At 43.0% G+C, this 23,266-nt stretch overlaps 1 protein-coding gene across 1 annotated transcript in view; it reads left to right on the forward strand.

The window, feature by feature from the left end:
- Positions 1-277: 277 nt before the first annotated feature.
- The window catches only part of LOC101922822 (amine oxidase [flavin-containing] A), a 37,733-nt gene continuing 14,744 nt past the window's right edge, over positions 278-23,266 (forward strand). Inside the window, exons 1-5 of the mRNA XM_055801493.1 lie at positions 278-434; positions 11,806-11,900; positions 13,163-13,300; positions 20,802-20,906; positions 21,910-22,001. Coding sequence (XP_055657468.1) covers positions 389-434; positions 11,806-11,900; positions 13,163-13,300; positions 20,802-20,906; positions 21,910-22,001 — 476 coding nt within the window. The 5' untranslated portion in view covers positions 278-388. The remainder of the gene's footprint in view (positions 435-11,805; positions 11,901-13,162; positions 13,301-20,801; positions 20,907-21,909; positions 22,002-23,266) is intronic.

A 23,266-nucleotide genomic window follows, 5' to 3' on the forward strand; every position in this document is an offset into this window, starting at 1 on the left:
TCTGTGCCCCCAGCCCTTCCGTCGCACCGGGGACGGGCTGGTGCAAATCCGAGCCGGCACCGAGCCGGGCCCAGGCCAAACGCGCGCTCGGAAGCAGCGTCCGGCGGCGCTTTGTCCCGAGCGGCCCCCGCCGCCCGCCTGCTCCGCCGCGGCCTCGCACCGCCCCGTCGGGCCGCCCCGGGCGTGGGCGGAGGGTCGGGGGCGTGGCGAAGCGAGGCCCCGCCCCCCTCAGAGCGTCCATTGGTGGAGGTGGTGTGGGGTCCCGCCCAGGGGCGGGCCCGGGGCGGGTGGGACGGCGCGGGACGGCGCTGTCCGCCCGTCAGAACCGGGTGGGGGCCGCCGCCGCCGGCATCGGAGGGAGAGAGCGGACGGGACGGGGGGCAGCGACATGGCTGAGAAATACGATGTGGTCGTGGTCGGAGGCGGCATCTCAGGTGGGTCCGGTAGCGGCGCGGCCACCGCGCAGCCGCCGGCCTTCGCCGGGGCATCACCGCAGAGCGGTCCCAGAGCCTGTCCCGCGCTGCGGGGGGCGGCGGGGCCGGGGCGCGCCCGGCTGGGCAGCGCGGGGCCTGGCGCGGCGGGGCCGGCGGCGGCTTGTCCCCGCGGCTGGCCTTGAGGCTCGGGCGGTGGTTCACGAGAGCGCCAGGTCTGCAGGGGCAGCAGACTTGGGGGAAAAACCGGGGGAAGTTATCCGGGTCGGCGGTTTGGGGCGTTTTTGCTGGTGCTGGCGCGGTTTGTGCGGCCGGCCCGTCTGGGGGCTGCGGGAGCACTGGCGGTGTGAGCCCGCAGGTGCTGGAGAGTGCAGGGGTACAGCCTGGGATCTTTGCATCCCAATAAAGACAGGGTTTTGAAGTTCTGGTTTCTTTAGGTTGGCCTTGCAATTGTATTCTTTTGATAAATACTGCAGAAATGTATCTGGAAATATCTGGAAAAACAGGTTAAATCTTCTTACTATGAGAAGAGCTGTACTACAGCCAGCCAGATGCCCCCAGTGCGATGGACTTATCACACCTTACTAGGAAATACTTCCCCAAATACTCTTCAGATCTACTTTAACACTAGCAAGTGCACTGTGGCCTCTGGTCCTCATGCTTAGAAAAGAGAAGTGATGATTCTTATGGCACCTGATGGTACCTAAGGTGAGAACGTTGCAATGTCAGAGGAAATCTGTATTTGGTTTGTTTATCAGATAAATTCTGTGCTAACAGCTCTGGCCAGGTTTCAGTTTTCAGGGATTCTTTACTTCGCTGGTGATTCAGAAAAGGCGAGTTACGTGACCGATTGACTTCAGTGATACTACAACCAATATTGCTATAGGTAAAACTAGCTTTTATTCAAATTAAGAAGGAATCAGAGTTTCCTTTCTTTAATCTGCAGTGAATGAATGCACAAAACAGCAAATTGTTTACTTAATTACATTATTTTATTTGCTAAAACAACAGGAATTGTTTAAATAATTATTTGTGACAATGTAATTATGTAAATAATCTGTAGTATCACTGAACAGAAGGAAGGAGTTTGAACCTAGTTTTGCTTGCTTTTTAGTTTTACCACATGCCTGGGTATTTTCCTGCTAGCACAAGTCATTTGGTCTTCATTCTTAACGTTCCTGTAATGCACGGAATGTCCTTAGGGAATTACCACCTGTACTGTGTGCAGCTGATGGTGATGTGATCCTAATATGTTTTTTAGGGCTCTGAAAGGCTCTTCTTCCCTTGAAGGTACTTTGCTTCTCTGGCTTTCCAACCTGTAGAAGTGTTTTGGAAAACGCATCAAGCATTTCTAAGTGGTAGCCTCACTAGTACAAGAATCAGTAAGTTACTTCAGAACACTTAGGCCTTGGACTAAAGCCTGGTGTGGAGGCTGAAATGGAGCCAAGCAGGAAACTTCAAGGCGTTACAGTCCCTGAAAATTTGTCAGTGGCATTAGGAAGACAAATAAACATGTCACAGCACTCTTGGGGTACAGGAATGTTTTTCTTGCCAATGGAAACCTTTACGTCAGTGACATAGAAATTGGTGTTTGCCTGTTATGAATTAGAACAGGCATCATTTTAAGAAAGCAGCCTTAGAAAAACTGACAATAAATGCCTTACTTCCTAATTAATCCATCTTTAACATACGGTACCGTTCATAGCTGGGCACTCTAATTCCTATGAGCTCCTGGTTTGTTTTGCTTTTCACACAGCTTCTCTGTGGCTGCTGTTCCTGTACCAATATACCTACACTCAGTTCTGTAAGAGGTTAGACAGTGCTGCTTTCTAGTCTTAAAAAAGTAATCTGTATCTAGAATTTTTCTTCTAGTGAGATAAATAGTAAGACATGCTCCAGTATGGACAGGGTTTCCCTCAACATCTCTATGACACCAGTCTTGACTTGCTGCTGCTTCTTCTCTGAAGATACATTTGCAGTTGCCTCATCTGGTAAGGTCCTCACTCCTCCTACTGTATTTGAAATGCTCACTACAGAATGCTTGCAAGAAAGGATAGGAAACTAGTTCTTTACCAGTAATACATGAAATGTGTGTCAGGTATAAGCAAGGTGCGTATTACGTAGTGTGAGCTTCACAGCAGTGAGATTGTGGCTTTTAAAAATATTTGTACAATATTTGCAAAATGAAGCTCACGTCCTGACTGGCATCTCTGGAGTTATCTGTTCCTCAAAGTGAAGCGTGGTATTGAGAGTCAGTTTCTGTACAATCTAACACACTCTTCTTATCTGTGCTCCTGGCCTCTGCCTGCACATGGCTGTACGTGGTCATTCACAGGGACACAGAATCAACCCTGCCTGTAGGAAGCTGCAGTCTAGGGATGGAGGGAGATTCTGCAAAGAGTGCTTCACAGTGGGGAAGCTCTTGGAAGAGCAGCTCGGCTCTGGTGGCCTCAATCACTGAGATTTTCTTGCTGTACCCCATAGAATCGTGTTCAAACTGTCCAGATTGCATCAGCAAGTACATTTAAGCCCCCACAGAAAGAGCAAGCAGAGCCGGGGCTAGATTCCTCTTTTTCACATGGGCATGTACGTTAAACATGTGAATCATGGCCTGGAAAGGCCCCAGGCACAAGTTTGTATCATTCTTAATGGATAATGCCCCCTGTAATACAGTTAATATTAATTATAACATTTTCTACTTGAGCATATTAAACAAAATGATGCCTGAAGTTAAATACTTTCCCCATACCCAGAGGGAGTTCTTATTTATATCCCTGGAGTAATGCTCCCATTTTCTATTTATAGAGTTTTCTACAGAACTGAAGAGGGTGTTCTAGGTTGAATTGATTTTGAACTTTTGCTTGTGCATTTTGGTTTAGGCTATGTAATTCCCTCACTTGTTAAACACAGCAAGCTGACAGCACATAATCTGCCATGGATGCGTGTCTGATTAATCGGCAGGTTCGTAAGTCTGACGTCCCATCAGAGTGTCCTCTGCTGCCTGGGTCAAGGGCAACACTAGTTGAGGACTAGGAGATGTCATCCTCTGTGTGGACTAACTACTACTGTATTGATGGCATGCAAAAGTTGTCCCTTTTATGCAGCAAGTCACTGCCATACCTCTCCTGACACGCTGTCCCCATCCCAGCTCCATTAACTGCTGTGCATACTAAGGCCATAGTTACAAGGAGATTCAGGTTTTGGTTCCATAGCCCTAGGATGCAGCCTGCACAGGTGCTCTGAGATACAGAGAGGTCCAGGATGCTCAGTCCTCATTCCTTGAGGACTGCTCGATAATGACTGGGCAGCTTTAAGTGCTCTGAGAGTTTTGATAGAAACCTCAGATATTTGAGCTTTTCAGATCTAGAAGATGGCTGCTGCCTATGTGTGACCTGTAGTCCCTCAAAACTTTCTTAACTGACCTTATTGGGACATATTTTCACAACGATAACAAAATGTGCTATGTTGACTCAAAGGCTGCCTCCTTGCCAGATTTCAAGGGGCTGCTAAAACTTCCAAAATAGGAATAAAAAAAAAAGCCAGGAGTTTTCAAAATTGAAGAATGTTTGTTTCCTAGAGGCCAGCCAGTTGTGACCAAGATTTCCCAGCAACAAAAAATCAGCCTGCAAACCACACCCTGAAAATTCAAGCTTAAATAGTTCATAAATTGGCAAAAAAAGAGCATAAGCAAGATAACCCAAATTTTTTCAGCAGGAAGTTTGGGGTATTTTCATGTGCAAGCCTCATCTTACTTACATGTGATGTTTGGGCACTGGAAGCCAAGTTTATCAAAAGAAAGTATGGAGAATTGAGATTGTTTGTTTACGTAATGCAGACATTTTTGTCTACATGGTGCATAAGATACGGATAAATATGTCCAGAAGCAGGCAAGTCCAAGAAAACTTGTACACAAATATCTTTTGGAGGAAATTTCAACACATCGTGTTACAAGCACAAAGCACAAGGGAAAAACAACACAGCCATAACTGAAACTTACACAGAAGATTATAATTCTTTGACGTGGATAGTTCCAGATAGTCCTCCTCTTCTTTCACATAAAACCCACATTTGTTCTTACATAGAAACAAGGAGATCTCGTGGCTCAACAAAACAGACACTTTGATTTGCTAGCCACGTGCAGGAAACAGCACTGTTTTCTGTTGCACTTACGAAGGAGTCCAAGGGCCACAAACTGCAGAAGCTGGGATGTAAAAATAGTAGTAATTAGTCTTTATATTGAAATAAAACATACGATACACTATCAAGGCTTTTTTTTTTTTTTTCCTCTGCATGGAAGAGCATGTTGGCATTTCCTGCTCCACAGTGTGTGATTGGTAACCTTACCCCTTGAGCTACCTACGCATTGACTGTGGTCTCTGAGTGAAAGACTGAATGATGAGGAAATGCAGATTTTCCTTGCTTGCTATAATGGCAGCACAACTTACGTTGTATACTGCTCTGTTTGTTTTGACAGCATGCCAAGCTGCTGGTGGGTGGTAGTGTCAGATAAACTGTCAAATACACAGTTACTCATAGAAGATATAATCAGTCCCACCTGTGTAAAGCTGGAGTCATTTTCAGTAGATTTTTTTTTCAACTGATACTTCTAAATTTACCCAGAATTTGAACTATGGGAATGCAACAGCTGGTTCCTAAAATGTATCCTGTGTTTTACATCTGCTCTGTGCTGCACCCCAGCTATCCCATTTCTTCCCACTTTCTTTCTGGATCCAGCAGGGAAGCTGATAATCCGTGATATTTTCACTTAGTACCAGAAATTCCTAAAGATCATTTTTTGGCATGCAGAAATAAATAGCAATATTTCATAGAGCTCTCAGTTCCCCATGTACTGATAGCAATCTGTCACAATGAGAAAAAATTGGCATCAGGAACAGGACTATCAGAATACCCTCACATAAAGTGTAATGGTTGTTTTATACAATACTTGCAAATAAGCAGAAACACAGTTTTCCATTTACCTCCTTCATAATATGTTCTAATGTTTTGGTGCTAAAGATGCAAAACTTTATGATGTGGGGCATGAGTTTTAAGACACTCCTTTGTGTTATGCTTACTGCTAGATATTCAGTTTTGGCCAAAATATGATTGTGACATGTTCGTTACATAACCAGATGTAGAAATATTGTTATTTTTTTCATCTTTCAATAGTTTTCATGTGTTTTTTTATGGTAAATGCATGATTTATAAACGTTGTCTAACCCAGGGGCTAAGCTAAGTAGTCACAGCTGGTTCTGCTCCTGAATGAAGAATATGTGAGATTTGTTTCTGGCAAAAACACCAACACGAGTCATAGGTTAGGAAATTTAGAGCTCCTAAGAGAGCACTGTAAATCTATGGTTTGTCCTTGAGGAGCAGATTTTGCATCATGCCTCAGGTTTAGGTGAAAGGTGTTGAAAGGTAGGAAAGAGTATGCCTGTTAGCTGGGTAACACCTGAAGTCTTAAGAGCACAAGAAATAGCCAGGTAGTTAGGACAATCTCTAAATATCCTAGCATAACAAAAATGGGCATGGGACAGGCATCATGTGTTTCCTGGGAACACCAGTGCTGATGTTCATGATATTTGTGGCAATGACATTGATCAGAGTTTAGCAGCAACATTTTTTCACGTACTTATTCAGTGGAAGATCACCATTTAGCTAACAGGAATCTATTCTGCATACTGACCCAAACGATTATCTGTAGTTAGAAAATGTGTGCAATTACCTTAGATGTTTGTGTTAACTAGATGGTACCAAACCATTGTTATCTTAACTGGTGCTACACATTTTAATATGTAAGGAGAAGGATGCTGCTGAATTTCTAACCCCATGCTTATACCAATTACCTTTTTTCTGCCTTTGTTTTTGGGGGAAGGTGTTATTCTGGGGAAGAGATGTTCACTGCAATGGGGTTTGGACTTGAAAATTCCAGTGGGTGTGTATGGAGGAGTGGATTCATCCTGAATACAATTCCCTGTTCCTGCCCACTCTGTTTCTCTTAACACGGTCTGTGAGAACTGTCTTTGTACCCTTCAGAACAAGACTTGCATCTGTTGAAAGTGTTTAGACAGTAGTACCATTGAAACCGGTCAGAATGACTTGATCTCAATTGGACAATGTGGTCTGTAATAGAAAATATTTGTCCTCTTTTGGTTGAAATCTTTGCTGAATCAACTGGATTATTCTTGCTAGAGATGAAAAAAGACCTGATGAAAAAGAAATGTAAAACATTTTCCTGAAAATAACAAAATAAATAAATGCAACCTTATCCCCAGTGCCAAGTAATCTACACCAAGGATTTTGAAAGAACATATGCAAAGATAAAATACAATCTTTGACAAACAGGAAGTTAGTGATGTTATGGTAGTAGGCAACGCTGAATAAGAATTGAATGTAGACTTGTGATCCACACTGTGTATTCTTGCTGTTTTGTGCAAATGTAAGGGGCTGTAATTTAATTAATACTTTTTTCTATTTTCAGTGACTATGTAAAATATTAAAATCCTTAGTCTGTGAATGAAAGCAGTTCTTTCATTCTCATCCTTCTTTAAGTTGTTGCCCATTAGTGATTTCTCTGGTCAGTCTGATATAACTGAGTGCTTTTAAGCTATATTTTTAAATTTATTTAAATATCATGGTGTGCACAAAAAATCCAATGAAAAGAAAACCAGGAAGGAGGGAGAAGAAGAAGGAGGTGAGGAAGGGAGATCTTACCCTGTGGTTATGGCAGAAATGTTTTGCATCTCTTAATGACAGGTTAGTGTTTACTTGTCAAAGAAACTTCTAAGCTGAATAATGAAGGCTGATTCTATGTGTGCCATTGCCAGATTTAATTACTTGATTTTGTTTGCAAAAAGTTAAGTTTTCCATCAGTGAAAGAGTAAAAATAATCACAGCATTAGCAAGTTGTTACAATGAGGATATATTGGCAATGGTCTTACTTTACTGATGTACATTGGAATAATGAGCAAAAAAAAATGTAAAATTATTCTCCTGCCTAAGTTCTGAAAAATGGAAAGATTTTCCATAAATATTTTTTCTGTATGTTGCTCAATTAAAGCCTGCTAGAACACTACAGTAATGGATTAGTCATCTTTCACAAGATGTAATTATCCCATGCCATGTACTGTAGGTTGGCTTAACAAGGATTTATGAAGGTACGTTGTATTAAGTTGGTTTTGGTAAACTTTCAACCTGATAGTGGATCTATAAAAGGCAAAGAAACTTGTCAGAGAAGCTAGCAAGTAGGCAAACAATGCATATAGAAAACCAGCAGTTACCTTTTCAGTAGTAACAGGTAACTTTCTCTGCTGTTGTTTCGGTATTCTCAGTATGGCACATACATAGTGGCCTCAGTTTGAAAGGTTAATGGTTTCATACTGTCATCGCTCCCCTTCGTTGCCCTTGCATGTTTTGGAGATGCTCAGCATGCACCAGGTAAGAAGTGCTGTCTCTTGGAAAGATGCTGGTGGTTTTTGCTTCTGATCATGGTGTTTCAGTGGATCTGTTTGATGTGGATTTACAGAGCCTCGATTTTGAAAAGTAGAATTACTATACTGTCACTACAGAATTACTATCGCATTTCTAGTAAAGTAACTTTTTAAAAACTCCCACCATTTGTGCTACAGACCTCTTACCTGTTCATATGCCTTGTACTAACACTGGTATTGAGGCAACTTGGAATTCTTGTAAATGCTTCCCTGAAAAATATGGAAACATTCCCACATTATGGGGCTCAGCTGGGAATCAAGCTGAGGTCTCCTGAGTCCCAATCTTGTGTACTACTTCTAGAGCTGAACCTTTCTGTCTTGTGAGGTAGAGCCATGTTTTGTTGTCTTTACCATCAGGCTACATGCAAAAATCAGTATCTCTATGTTTCAGCCATGGTGTATGTCTTGTAGTCTGCAGATTGGCATAAATTCATCTTAATTTCTTTCTTTTTTTGTTTTGTTTTGTTTTTTTTAAACTGTGTATCCAGTGTTTTGATGCACTTGAAACTGCTTTGCTTGATAGGATTATGACAATTTTCTGAAATGAAAGCAGCGGCAGTACGTTCTGTGGCAGCAGCAATTCCAAGTCCTTAATAGCACTGCAAAATCAATAGGAGTAGAGCTTTCCTGCATGGCATCTTCACATAGGGGGAGCTTGTTGTGAGATTGCCATAGAAACCCTTCTGGAAGATGTATAAGTCATCTCGCCTTGTTTATTCTCATCTAATAACAAGTGAATTTCTGCAGCCAGATACTTGAAATGAGGCATGGTTTTGGAAGGCTCCTTTCATCTCTCTGAGGCAAGAAATATATTTCTAATTCATAGGATTAGAGCGGTGTGCGGCCAGTGATTTGGGCTGCTTGGCAGCTTTCCCCCTCGGCTGCGCTGGGAGGAGATGGAGGCGGCCATGGGGCACCGCAGCGGCCTGGGCTGTGGCAGGTATGTCTGTGCTGCAGTCGTACAGCCGTTCAGGTCTGTTTTAAAATACCTGAGTCTTGGCTGTGGCCCGAGCGGTCACAGCCCAGGGCTCGGTTTGGCCCGGTACAGCACGCTTGCAGGACACCGTGGATATCCGCAATATCCCAGGACTCTGTGGCTGGGGTCAGAGCCCACGCATGGCGGAGGGCCATGGCTCTAGAGCAGCGCTGGTGTTGTGGGAGGCCCTTGTGGTGTGAAGGTCCTGCCCTCTCCCTTGATGGCTCTGGGAAGATGTGGGATGTCCTCTGGGGAAGTGGCAGAGATGCCGGAGAGGAGGTGAGAGGCTCTGCAGCCTGAGGGAGGCTGAGCAGGCAGAGGTGGGGCAAGGAGCTGGGAAGGAGAAGGCCTGGTTCCTTCCTTCTCTCATTCTCAGCCCGTCAATCAAACAGAAATAAATGGTCATTCTCTGATGTCCAGTCCTGTAGAGGGTACTGAGACAGCAACAAAAGTCTTGATAATTCAAGTTATGGAAAAGGTAAAGGGAAAATGTGCAATCTATTTGGAGGTTAATTGTGTGTCAAAAGCATGCAGGCTCCATGACCTGTGGGGTGAAGACGTGCCTGTGGAAACACGTCTATTTGGTGCACTTTGGTCACACCAGAATGGAGCTGAAGAGTTGGGTGCAATAGACAACTACATTGAGATACCTCATGTGTGGGTGTTGTTGCTAGTCCTCCATTTTGAAAGCAAACTCTTTCCGTGCTTTAAACAAATAAATTTGTAGTAACAATCTTTAATCAACATATTTTTGCATTGTTTGTATTTCTGAGTCAGGCTCTCCCAGCTGCCAGTAAGCCATCGCTGTCCCAATGTATCTCTTACCCTTTCCCAGCCTGTGTAGCTCCAAAGCCTGTTCCTGGTTTTTTTGGATCCGTGTCTTAAGGTGACACTCGGGTTAACAATAATGAAACTGAAGCCTGTAAGGCTGGAGTGCAAGAAGTACAGTTTAACAAGTAAACAGGCTAGAGAACCTCAGTCATATTTACCACGTGTTCTTCATCCCTTAGCAGTCCTTCTTCATTTGGATATGGGATATAATTAACCTATAAACAAGTAGTAAGCTTAACGTCCAACCCAGTCCAGTGCAACCATTATTCTTCCTAAACAGCTGTGGTGTGAATATAGCTATCATATACAGCATGAAGTGATGGTTTTACGCACTGAAGGTTTGCATACAATGTTTTTTTCATACCAAGGCAAGATTTTTTGCTGCTTCTTGTTCTATAGAGCAACGCAGAATGTGCTGTGCATTTTTTCAATACTTGTATATCTACAGTAAACTTTCTTACAAAAGAATTTCCCACTTGTGCCCGAGTGATATTTATGCAGAATAGAGAAATTGAACCTTTTATTATCTATATGTAGGAAATTCACTTTTTTTCCTGACAAAACCCACTGTATATTTTGAAAAATCTTTTTTCCTCATATGAAAAATATAAATACTTGTAAGAAAATACTGCAGTTTGTGTTTCCAGTTATAGGCTTGTGTCTTCTATGTTTATGTTGAGGAAGAAGGGAACGCCATCACCGAAAGGATTAAAGCATTAGCTATTAGAAGCCTGTAAAATACTCTCTATAGACTTTCATGCAGGAAAAAAAATGATCAAAAACTACTGAAAGAAGTCGGGTTGATTTATCAGATGTTCACTCCACTGACAAATGGCTTGCATTTTTAAAAATTCGTTTATTAAATTGACAGAATTAAGTATACTTCTGCTCTAGCAGCAATCTAGAGAATATAGTGTAAGGACATAGTTATTTTTAGAGGAGTATGGAAATTGTATATATAACTTTTGTCAATGTAAGTAATTTGAACTTCCTCAGTTCTGGTTTCCAGTGAATGTTGTTCCGCTTCCCCATTAAAAGGTTATGCACACAGAAGTTTATGGGCAATTCTGTATTGTCCTCAGAATAAATGAGTACACTTGATGCTGCCCAGAATGATTCCTCTCCTCTGGTCTTTTCAGACCAGACATGCATTCTTTGTAGGCTCATGAACAGTTGTTTTTAATTGCATTTCGAGGTAGTATAATAAACATGAATATAATATTATTATTCCTTACTGCAGGGTATCTTGGAAGTTCTGATCAATAAGGCTGGCTTTTGTATACTCAAGGAGGGGAAACAATGCCAAAGAAACAATGCTTCAGTACCAAATTGGCCTGCAGGCCAATGAGATAATCTGATTTCAAAAACTCTTGATTGCTTTTTACATTTTCAGCTTGCATTTGTCAGAAGCAAAGAGGACTCCTGTCCTGTTGAATTTTCAGTTGTCTCTAGTGCCTCCATCACAAAGTCCCGTAATTAGATGATTTTTTCTGAGACCATAATTCCTTTTATAGAGTATCTTCATACTGCCTGTTTGATTGCCATGGTCAGACTCCATTGCTTGAAATGAATCTTGACAGTGTAGCGGCTTTACTTTCTGCATGTGAATGAGGACAATGGATAGCAATAGAGTCGAGAGTTGACGAGTGAGAGAAGTTGGAAGCCTACCTTGCTAGAACATGCCTATTTAGTTTAATATTATCTCTATCACTTCAGCGCTGCAAGCCCCACAAGCTGGGTTCTGCCTTTCTATGGACTGCACAAACAAAGAGTAAGACACGTGTCCCTTAATAACTGAGATTTTAAATTGCCAGTTGAAGTTTTTAAAATGCCAAAATGCTAACCTGAAGGAGGAAACGTCAGTCTGTGAATGCTATTTATAGAGATGATTATAACATGCAACTCAGCAGCAGCCACGATTTCTGTGGTAAGACACCACGAAAAGTTTTTGACTTCTCTCAGGAATTTTTGAAAACAGTATTGAAATCTCTGATTTTGAAGCTTTGGTTGAGGTTTTGACCATTAACGTGGCTGATTGTTATCACTTGCTTTAAAGCACTTTCTGTTCTAATGGTAGGTTTGTCGGCCGCCAAATTGCTCTCTGAGTCTGGGGTCAGTGTGGTGGTTCTTGAGGCCCGGAACAGAGTTGGAGGAAGGACATTCACTGTCAGGGTAAGTTCTACATGAGATGCTGGACTCTCACTTGTGCTGGTCTACAGTGTGGCAAATACCACTCCTAACTTCAAGAAGGATAAGGAGGACCCTACCCTTTGTCCACGGCAGGATCTACTCTGCCTTCAGCATTCCAGAGGGAAATTATCATCTGAAACCATGAGTATCAAAGCATTTCTCCTCATTCCCATCTCACTTTGCATACTGTAGCAGGTATGATAACTAAGAGCCTATAAGAAGCAGCCTGAGCAGGGCCAGACATCACTACAGCTCAGACATACATTTTAACACAGCTTAAAATTATCTGAAATAACACTCCTGCTTCTCAAAATGGACCTCGTCTTGATTGCCATTAAAAAGAAACTGAAAGAAATGATGAGTCACCTGTGGCGCAGGGTAATGTAATACAGACATCACCTCGGCTTCCCACCCTGGAAGTAAGAGAGGTTTAAATTATGTCAGATGCCATTGCTGGGGAACCACAGATAAACAGTAGTGTTTCAGCAGAAATCATTGTGTGTGAAACATGAAGCATAAACACCATCCTTCTGTGATAGTGAGAATGCCTAGTTTAAAATGCTCACCATAAACAGTGTTAAAAAGAGTTACTGTCTTGGGAAATGAGCCTGCTTGTAATAGTATGCTCCCCTGAAAATTTTTGCTTTCTTCCTGCTTCCCAAGTGAGAGCGATGCTGGTCTGAGGGGTGTGTGGAGCACCTTTGGAGGCAAGCATGGCTGGGGGCTGCTCACCAGGGCACACCGAGCTAGAGCCAAGGTGTGCCATGCTGGAAAGGAGATTACCCTCCTTGAGTACTGCAGTGCAGTGCTCAGCATCTACAGCATTAAGTCTAGGCAGATATCTACAGAAAGAAAACAAGCCTTGGTGCTGGAGGTGAATTCAACTTAGAAATGTTTTTGCAATGACAAGAAAAGAAACATGAATTCTGAAAAAGCGTGGTTAGACTTCACCAGAGTATTGGTTTGGTTGGATATTTCACCGTATTTTCATGTCTTTTGTGAGACTAAAAAATCAGTACTGAAAATTAGTGAAATTTAAGCAAGAGTTAAACTCAATTGCGTACATGTGCATGGCAGAGTGAAGGCACTGAGTGATCTCTGTGTGTCATGACAGAGCTCAATACTGCCTGCTTTTAAGTCAATTGCAGTGCTAGTCAGTATGGAATAATTTTTTCTACTTCTAGATGCGTGTATTGAGGAGCTTCCTGCACAGCTTCTGATTCCTGTATTCTTTCTTTTGACAGAACAATCAGGTTAATTACGTAGATGTGGGTGGATCATATGTGGGACCTACCCAAAACCGGATTCTCCGACTGGCAAAAGAACTGGGTGTTGAGACCTATAAAGTGAATGTCGAAGGCGATATGATCCATTATAAGGGGGTAAGTACTACATGTTTCATGTTGAGATACCTAAAGGTATCACTGAGCTTTGGAAATTACTGACAGTCATTGAGTTTCATTTGAAGCTCACTTTCAGTAATCCAGTCAGCACCTGTTTGAAGTGTTGTTATTCTATTTTAACTTACTGGGAGTGGGATCAATGGTTCTCATTTTCTTTTGAAAAGTGTTCAGAAAATAGGACTGACAGCCCTTAAAAAATTTGGAATACATTTGGCACCTGATTATTTTTGAACATATCCTCTAAAGAATTTTTTCCTGAAATTCAGTAAATACTTGTTTGGAAATAAAAGCCAAATTTAATTAAGAAAGAATTAATAATACTGTTGGATACTATTGAATGATGACACCGGACAACAGTATCATGGGACTAGTCTGGGAATAGTATAATGTATTTACCCCACTTACATAACTGGATTCACATGAGATCCCTCCCAATAACGTAGCATGGGATTACTTACAAATGGATCTCTGGAAGCTGGGTGTTTAATTTGAGACTCGCTGAGATTCCCTCACTAGCTAATGGTGAGAAACAAGCCCCTCCCAAAGCTTGCTGTAAGCTTCATGTCTGAGATGTGTCTGGGGCAGCGGGAGTCCCAGTGGCCCCTCTTTGAGTAGGTACTGGTGTAGCTAAAGTGAACTAGAATTGAACCTGTCTTCAGAGCAGATATCCAGCCCTTGTCTTAGATCTTTAGCCCATGACTTCTTATTCAAGTCCTAGTCAGGACCTACTGCCGAAACCAGTGCAGAGGAAGAGTGGTAGGAAGAGGGACAAAGGCCTAAGATTCATAGGTATGGGGTACAATCTCATATCTATCTCCATAACTCACAACCTACTTTCTTTCCAAAGATCACTGCTTCTTAATCTTTTTAATACTCCTTAGTTTTGGTACTCCCCAGACTCTGGCACAACAAGGCTTGAAGCCTGTGTGAGTCAGAGTTGGCATACTTGATAGAGGCAAGGCTATGTGATGGATCTGGTTTCATTTCTGTTATCTTCCCAGGTTTTCTTCCAAGAATTGGAGCAATGTGTTCACATTGCAAAGTTTTATCATTGGGTTCTGTAACCTCTCTTTACTGGGCAGATTCATGCCATAGTCATAAAATAGTCACATCTGAAATAATTGCATAGCCACTCCATAATAGTAGAAAAGTTATTTTACACTACCTGGTATAAAACTGGTGTAGTTCTACAGCAAGAGGGCTGGGCTGATTTGTACCAGCTGAGTGTTTGGAGCTCTCTATTTAATTTAAGCTCAGACATGGATCTCTTAGCATCCTAAAAGGCACTGATCTTCGGTATGTTAAATAAAAGGCTCTAATGGGTTACATGAATTTGAGCCCTTAATCCATTTTGACACTGAAACTGCAGCTTTTTTTTGTCCCACATTACATTATGCATGTCCTTGCTAATAAGCATGTAATTTTGTAAGATTTCTTTGAAGTGAAAGCATGTTTCTAAGCAGGAGGCAGCATTACAAGCTGTTCTGCTGGATCACAGGCTATGGATCCATCAATCCTAGGTTTGGCATTGTGGTCCTGCTGAGCTAACCAGGGTCCTCAAGGGAGCCGTAGTTGTTGGACCAGGGTGGCAGTAAAGGGGCTTTAAGATCTCCCAGCATGGACAGACTTAAGCACTGGATAAATAATAATAATGCCTTTCCTCCAGTAGGTCTTATGTCTCCCACATCTTTTTCCCATGAATTGCAGGCTTTTTGTTTTCTTTCCCTAAGGTTTTCCACAGCTGCTTCTCCTTACACTTTCCTTGAGGCATTGTGTAGTCACCATGCCCTTTGTTTTAGGGATCTGTTGTTGGAATGCTTTCTTGCATCCCACTTCTAGAACAAACCTATTGAAAACCCTCTGTTCAGTCCTGGCTCTTGTCTGGGTTGGTGGGTGCTCGGGGCCCTTAGGGCTTGTACATTTTACCTAACTGCTGCGCACTGTTATTACAGTGTGATGGTGAGCTGGCCAAGTTGGGATTTGTGCTCTCCTGGCTATAGATGTGCCCCTCATATTCAATAAAGATTCTTCAGGAACCTGCACGTTTATGGTGTTTCCTAAGTGATAGAAAATGTTTTAGCAAAGAGGTGATTTGGTATTAAAGGATCATTGCCCCAGAAATTAAATATTAATCTGAAAGATGGTTGTGTTCAGCTTCTTGGGCTAATATGCTGTCAGCCGTGGGCTAGCTGCTGCCTTTCAAGTTTGAAAAGTATGTCTAAAACTTTTGTCCTTGTGTCTTATCTGCTGTTTCTGTCGGCTGATGGCTGTTGGGGAGCGTGTAGCTGGGGCCAGACAGGAAGGTCTTTTCCCAAGGGCATTTCTCCAAAGTCTGCAACACTGTGTGGTTTTGTCAGAGGCGAGAGGGAAGGGATTTTGAGGAATGACTAGACACAACTTTAGATTTTATTGTGACAGTCCTTTGACTTTATATAATCTCCAGCATCCTCAGATTAACAGATTTTTGGGTTTTTGTTTACCATACTAATCAGTTCAGTTTTGCTCTTTCTGAAGATTTCCAGAATACTGCTTGGATTGAGTTAGGAGAAAGTGAGGAAATGGTTTATCCTAGCAGCAGAAGCAACCAAGGGAAAGTGGAAATCCCCAGAGGGATTTCATGAGCTTCTCTGCTCTGACGGGAATTTTTCCCATATGTCTGTGGAAAAATTCCATGTACTGCAAGCTTTAAAAACCATGTTGCTGCATGTGGGCAGGTTTCCTTTATGGTTACGGTTTATTTGAAAAATCCAAATATGTAACTGTTGTTTATTTTTGCTTGTTCATTCTTTCCCATCAGTTAGCATGGTAACATGGACTGCTTTGATATCAATCAGGAATTTGTATCCTTTCATTGTAAATCTGTACCTTCAAACTGAAGATCCTGTAACCCGGACTTTCTTTCCAGCCAAATTGTTCTGTGGCTACTGTCCCATAATTCATCAAGAATGCTTTAGGATTGAGAAAAGGCAGATGTTCTGGAGAGTACCTTCCCAAAAGAGGTGGATAGCTTTAACTTTTACAGAAGTCCTTGAAGGTCACACTGTGCTCTGTTTTCACCTTCTTTTTAGTAGAAGACCCCAGAAGGTAAAGGCATTAGAGCTTTGGTGTGGTATTAATCTTCTTGTGTAACTGCAGTCCTCTAATATCTGGTAGCAGCACCCAGCTCCAGTATATATACATAACATCATTAAATAAGGACTGATATTGCTTATTTGTTTGCTTATGATTTTCAGAGCAAGGTAACACTTGACAAAAGATGAGTGTTTCTATGCAATGCTTCACATTGGCCATCTAGTCTTTTCTTTCCCTTATCTAGCCTTAAGATTGAGAGATGAGGGTTCAGCAAGTAAGTCTGTGCAGATTGCTGTAAATCTGCAGTTCAGACACAGGAATCACAGGCAGTACAAGGCGCTGCAATGCTTGCAAGGCTAGACCTGCTGGAGATCCTGAGTAATGAAGGATGCCCCACCTGAGGGCTCACACCATAGGGAACTGCTGCTCTACCTGTGTGCCCTGTACATGGCCCAAGGGCAATAGCAGTCGCTGCTCTGGGGCACAAGGGATGCCTCTCCCGACATGTAGCTTGTCCACAGCACAGCAGGCAGGAGCTAGACTCACCTTTCTCAAGACTGGCAAAGCTGTCTGCTTCTCTTACACAAACTGGAACTTGGGGTGGTGTCACAGCTGGGGTGGCTGGGGCTTAAATCCTGTAGTTACAGCTACAAGCCACAGGGTAGCCCTGGGCAGGGAAAAGACAAACCTGGCACAGCACATCTCTGCTGCCTTTTTTCTAACCACTGAGGTATGGTGCTTGGGGTTATTGTTTCCTTTGGATTGGTGGGGAGTAGCTAATCTAGGCGGGCAGCAGGACTCAAATCTGAGGTCTGCTGAAAAGTGTTTGACACACCATGAAATGAAAAAAATAATTAGATAAACTCTGTGGGTCAGTCAAGCAGCCTTATGTTAGCATGACAACACAGCCAGTAGGTTATTTGCCTTTCAGTTAAGAAAAGAGTAGTTCTCAAAATAATACACCCAGAATACTATAAGCTTCTTTAAAAATGGAATATTGCAAGACCTTGTGGGTTTGCAGTGAGCTCATCTGTGAAAAATGCAGCCAGAGCTCCTCTGCCTAGTAGGGAGACAAAATTAAAAACAAATTAATAACTTACCAGCCCCAGGTGGCCTAGATTTATTCCCTGCTGTGGAGACACTTGTGCAAGAGAGAGTTGAAAACCTGGTGTGGCTAAAGCTGTTTGGCTCACACTCTCTGGTGGGCAGTGGGAATTTATCTCCTTGAATTTGTTAGAATTGGGCTTTCCTCTGATCAGCTCCCACCTCTTACAGGCCCAGCCCCCCAGCACAAGGGATTAGTGGGTCTGTGAACTATTTCAGGCTCTCTGAATTCAGTCTCCACTTCTTCCAGGTCTGTTAGTACTGTTGTATTTTTCCAGATTTTCCTGCCCTTGGTCTCCAGTCTTACTGAGGCTGTTTTTTTTGCATGCAGAGGAGAGCAACAAGTAATGCAGCTTGAGACTGGTAATCATCAATTGGCATTTCATAGTTCTCAAGGGATAAAATATGTTTTCTCATTGATCTTCCTTGGCCATGCCACTGACCAAGATGTGGAGGTGGTAACATTTTCAGATCAGTAATGAAAAGGTTTTTTTTCAAATAGCAGATAAGTGAGTATCCAATGTGATACATGTCATACCAGTGGCCAAGAATGTGAGATTTTTTGATCAGTCCTCAGCAGTTTGTGTCATGTTGTTCTAGAGCTAGTATAGAGGTGGAAAAGTTGGAGGAAAATATTAGGTAGCCAGGCAGTGGGCAAGTTCTCTCACCAATGGCCATATCTGCAGCAATCAGGATAGTTGGGGAGTTTCTCAGCCGGCAGCTGTTGAACACAGTAGAGTTAACGCTGGGTGCTGGAAAAGCTGTTTTGGCACAGACCTTGTCATAGAATTTCTGAGAGAGACTTTCCTTCACCTGTTGTTTCTAGCAATATAAGGAGTAGGTTTGGCTGAAAACAAGAGGGGAGGAGCCTTAGAAGTTACTGTTTTGACTTTCTTTCTGAAGAAATGCTTCTTTTTTTGAGTTAAGTGAGCCAAGGATAGGAGAGGTGCTTCCAAGTTTCACCACTGAGTACAAGTGCCGTCGCTTATCAAAAAACCTGTTGAAAATGGGTGTCACTGAACAGTGAAAAACTGGGAAGTTTTTGCTGCTACTCCTGAAAGGCAGGCTTATCTTTTCCTTTTGTCCCCTTGCAGTATTGACGTGATGGAACTGCAGTAATAACTTCACCTGTTGTTGGGTGACCTGACAGCATCGCACCTCACCTCTGCTTAAGGGCGAGATTATGGTGTTGTAAAGCACATAACTTGTGCAAAAGACCCATTGATAGCACCTGCATTCCCAACCAGAATAAAAAGTCTAGCAATGAATGAACTTTGAAGGATCAGTGTTTGACCTTTTTGAAAAACAAAACTCTGTGCAGTAGGAAGAAAATGATAAGCAATATATTACTGCTTTGTATCAGGATTGCCTTGTTTGATACAGCATTGGTTTATGACAGTAAAAGCTGTAGCATGCAGTATATCCCTTTGCATGTGTTTTTTGGTCCTCTTTTCTGTGGCTGAACACACAGTGGCAGCGAGAAGCTGTGCTCAAGGAAAAGGAAGAGGCAGTGTTGTGCAGAGGATTCCCTTGCTGGTAGTTCATAGGAGCATTTTCTCTGCTTCTGCCATGGCAGAAGCATGTTTTGCATACACATGTGCACCTGGAGAAGGCTGGAGCAGCATCTCCAGCCCACCTTCCTCCAACATAACTCTCTAAAACAGAATGAAATGGAGATAAAAGAGAGAGAAAAAAGTATGTGGTACACAAGATTAAGATTACGTACCCAGAAATCCAGAGGTAACCAACCACATCCAGAGTCATTCTGCTGACTTGAAAACGCAGTGTTTGTTGGAATTTTAAAAAAGATCTCAAGATGAACTAAGTGCTGAGTTTGCAACCTTGTGCTTTGCTTGGCCCAGAGCAGAGGTTACAGTGTCTAAGCTGAACAGGAGAGTATGTTTGCACCTGCCCTGACTGAAGATGGTGGGGAGGTACAGCACAGTGGGCCATGGGCCCAGAGGGATGCTGAAGCTGGGGCACCGCTGCAGCCATCCTCTGGGGAGAGAGGGAACAAGTGGTGTTGGCTGTAGCAAGACTTATGTCCCATACCATGTGCCATTGTTTCCTCCATTGTACCTGTCCTGGGGTGACAAAAATTGACCAAAATGTGGGAGTTTGAATTTTTTACTGCTTTTTCAAAGTCTGAAAGCTCACTATGGTCTTGAGTTTCATCCTGCACCTTTCATCTTTGTTACAACCTTTCCACAAAAACGTTCTGATGAATATCAGAAATCCATATGTGTTTAGAGAGAGAGAGAGAGAGTTATCAGTGGGGAAGACTGATAAATTATCTCTCGCCAAGTGTGGGGAAGGCACATGTGGTTCCTGCTTTGCGTCTCCCTGTCCCTGGGTCACCATCTCATGCATTTGCAGCACTGCAGCCTCTCACTTGGTCTGTGACTCCCACCTGCTAGGTGTGATGGGCTGGCATGGTATACATGGCACTGAAAAGCATGTTGCGCACTGCTTGGCACCTCAGCTCCTAACTGTCATGGTCCAGTGTGTTCGCTGCATCCTACCACGTGACCTCATGCAAACTTCTGACACACCTGGAAGAGCAAACATTAAAGAGGTTCAAAGCTATTTAATAAGAGAAAATGCTGCCTGCTCATTCGTTCCTCTTTCAGATTAAAGTTATCACAAAGAACCAGGTGCTATTAGATTGTTTTGCTTATTATTATATCACAGGATTATCTGAAACAGTCCATGTTCCTCTTGCACCTGTGTGTCATACATATTGTAAGTGCTGGTACCATTTTTGCAAGTGTACATTTTTCTTCCTGCAGCCAAAAACTTTCTTCTTGGCAATTTTTTTTTTTTTTAGGCTAGGTTTCTCCCAAGGTACTTGACGTAATAAAGAGGTGTGTTTGCTTTTAAACCTGTGCAGCTTTTAGGATGCACATTTCAGCAAGCAGGCAAAGATTAGATTCATTCATATGTAATAATGAAGAATGCTTAGGAAAAAGGAATATTACCTCCTTGGCCATTGCTTGAGTCTCCTTAGCCCAGAATGTGACAACCTGCTTAGAACAAATGTACCCCTCCCCATCCCCTCTGAATAAAAAAATGTATTATTGTCCTTTTTAATGTCAGTTCAGCTGCTTTTCCCCCTCATATTTAGCTTCATGCATTCCATTGCTTACAGGCATATTCATTTTAGAAAAAAGCAGGAGGGAGGGGGGGAGGCTAAGTCTTTTGGGGCAAAAGGTCAACCATGTGATGACTGAGAATTTTGTGTTCTTGAGTAATGAAGATATGCTGTGTTGTGTTTCAGTTGCTTATGTTCTTATATGTATTTTAGGGAAAGTCACGCTCTTTCACAGGTATTTCCCCTTCAACATGGAATCCCTTCGTTTATCTGGATTACAATAACTTCTGGAGGACTATGGACAAGCTAGGAAAAGAGGTAGGCTGTGTAAATTGCATCTGTTTCTGCAATGCTGATGTCACCATGTGTAAATCTGGTTTTGTTTTGCTTCTGGCAGGCTTTTTTATTGCTTCTTTAATATTAAAAAATAAGAAACTTCTATCAGGAAAGGTATCTATGTTGCCCACAAACTATTGGGAATAACAGAACTTCCTTACTGAGAGGGAGTTGGTCCAGGTGACCTCTAAAGGTCCTTTCCAACCCAAACCATTCTATGAGAGGATACAAAAAGATCTGGAGGTGTCTAAGATACCTGAAAAAAATGAGACTGAACTTGGTGTCTTTCAAATTTTTATCAGTTGCCTTACAATCTGGCTACAAACCAGGGTACCTACCGTATAATAACCTTCAAGCATAACTAACTGTATTCCTGCAAAGTTTATTGGGTTTATGTGGTTTTATAGAATCAAATCCATGCATGATACTAGACATTTTTTTTGTCGAACAATACATGCTTTTTAAAGATTCAGATATACAGTAGCATCCTCACATGTCATGGTACTTACATGCAATGGATTATTATTAAGAATTTAACTGTGTAAAAATAATGTAATAGTATCTAGACATTTTTGCTCCCTCTGTAGTTAATGGAGAGATACAGGGGCCTTCGGATGCCCATCTCGGAACTGACTGAATCTCTGACTAGGGAAAGAACTTTTCCCTCAGCTGTTAGAGGACACAGAGGCAACTGAATTAGAATAGAAACCTCACTTCTGGACAACCAAAGGCCAGATGAGTCCCAACATAAGGATATAGTTCATTGGTCAGACAAAGACAGATTTGGTGGTCACAGTAGAATTCATGCCCAAAGGTGTGAACAGATAATATTCAATTCAGTGAATTTATTCCAAATTTACAGCCATATTCAGGGGACAAAAGCAACTCCTGGCCGACAGCAATCAGTTCTGTGCTACTAGCTAGCTGTGAGTGGGCAATGATAGAGTCCTGAATAATTTATTGAATATTTTGCCTCTGTCTCCAGATTCCTCTTGAAGCACCATGGGACGCTCCGCATGCTGAGGAATGGGACAAAATGACCATGAAAGAGCTGATAGATAAGATATGCTGGACCAAGTACATAACTCTTTCTTCACTTTGAAATCCAGCTGCAGAATGATAGTGGCTCCCTGGAAAATTCTGGGGTACAGCTGGGGTACAGGCAGTGCGAGAACAGGAGGTATTTGAGATGACGCTGGTCTTTGTGACGGGCTGTTGTCAGGCGGTGGGCGAGGGCCTGTGGAGGATAAGGTGGTACAGCAGAGCTTGGGCTGGTTGGCAGATGGGTTTAAAGTTGCTGGGGAAACCTGGGGTTTGCCTCGGCAGGACCATGCACGCAGGAATGACAGCATGGGTTCTTCCCACTGTGCTCTCACTTCACTCAGTTGAAGAGCATCTGCCTTTGTGTTTAGGAAAAGCAACATGCAGATAAAATTGGGCTTTGTAGGCATGAGTAAAGGTCACTTGCAGGCACAGAAATGGAGCCAGAAGGAGGTGAAGGGACTTTCCCAGATCCACGGCAGGTTAGGAGCTGAGTGAAGTCCTCTGACTCTTGTCTGTGTCCGCTCCTGCGCAGTTACCATGTGTCTGCTTTTACTGTGTGAGCTGAATCGCATGTACAACAGAGCAGGCAGGTGCCGCTGGCAGACCAGAGAGCATCACACCGTGCCAGAGAGCAGCAGCTTTCCAGTGGTTGCTCAATGGATGGGGCAGCGTGAGACCCAAGGAGGAGTAATGAGCAGCTGTTGGCTCTGGAAACGGGAGAAGTTCAAATGCTGCTGCTTGTTTAAGCAGTAGTGCCTGCTGGGCCTCCGAAACCCTTGGAGGGAAACACGGCAGCTGAGGCAGCCTTTCTTCTTGCCTTTCACCTCCCTGGCTGGTTTGTGCCTGAGCCCAGTCGGGTGCTCTGTGTCTGTCCCAGCACGCCTGTTGCTGCCCTTGCTCAGCTCTGCCCATTGCAGTGCACCCTCCCTCTGCTCCTAGGAAGCTGTCTTTGAATGCCAGCCAGCTCTCCTAGGCCTCTTTGCCCTACAGGGTAGTTTCCCATGAAATGCTGCCAAGCCAGGTCCTTGAGGAAGATAAAATCTGCTCTTCCAAAATCCAGGGCTGCAGTGCTGTGCTTTGTCTTACTCCTCTCAAGATCTTAAACTCCACAGTCTCACGGCCACTGCAGCCAAGGCTGCCCTTCACCTTTTCATCACCCAACAGGTCTTCATTGTTTGTGAGTAGCAGGTCCAGCAGAGCATCAACTCTTAACTGGTAGGAAGAGAACCCGAGGTGTGGTATCACCTAGAAAATTGCCAGTGTGTTTTATGTCTACAAGGGACCACACTGTACAAATA

This window comes from Falco peregrinus, chromosome 4, assembly GCF_023634155.1.
Source record: "Falco peregrinus isolate bFalPer1 chromosome 4, bFalPer1.pri, whole genome shotgun sequence".
Taxonomy (NCBI): domain Eukaryota; kingdom Metazoa; phylum Chordata; class Aves; order Falconiformes; family Falconidae; genus Falco; species Falco peregrinus.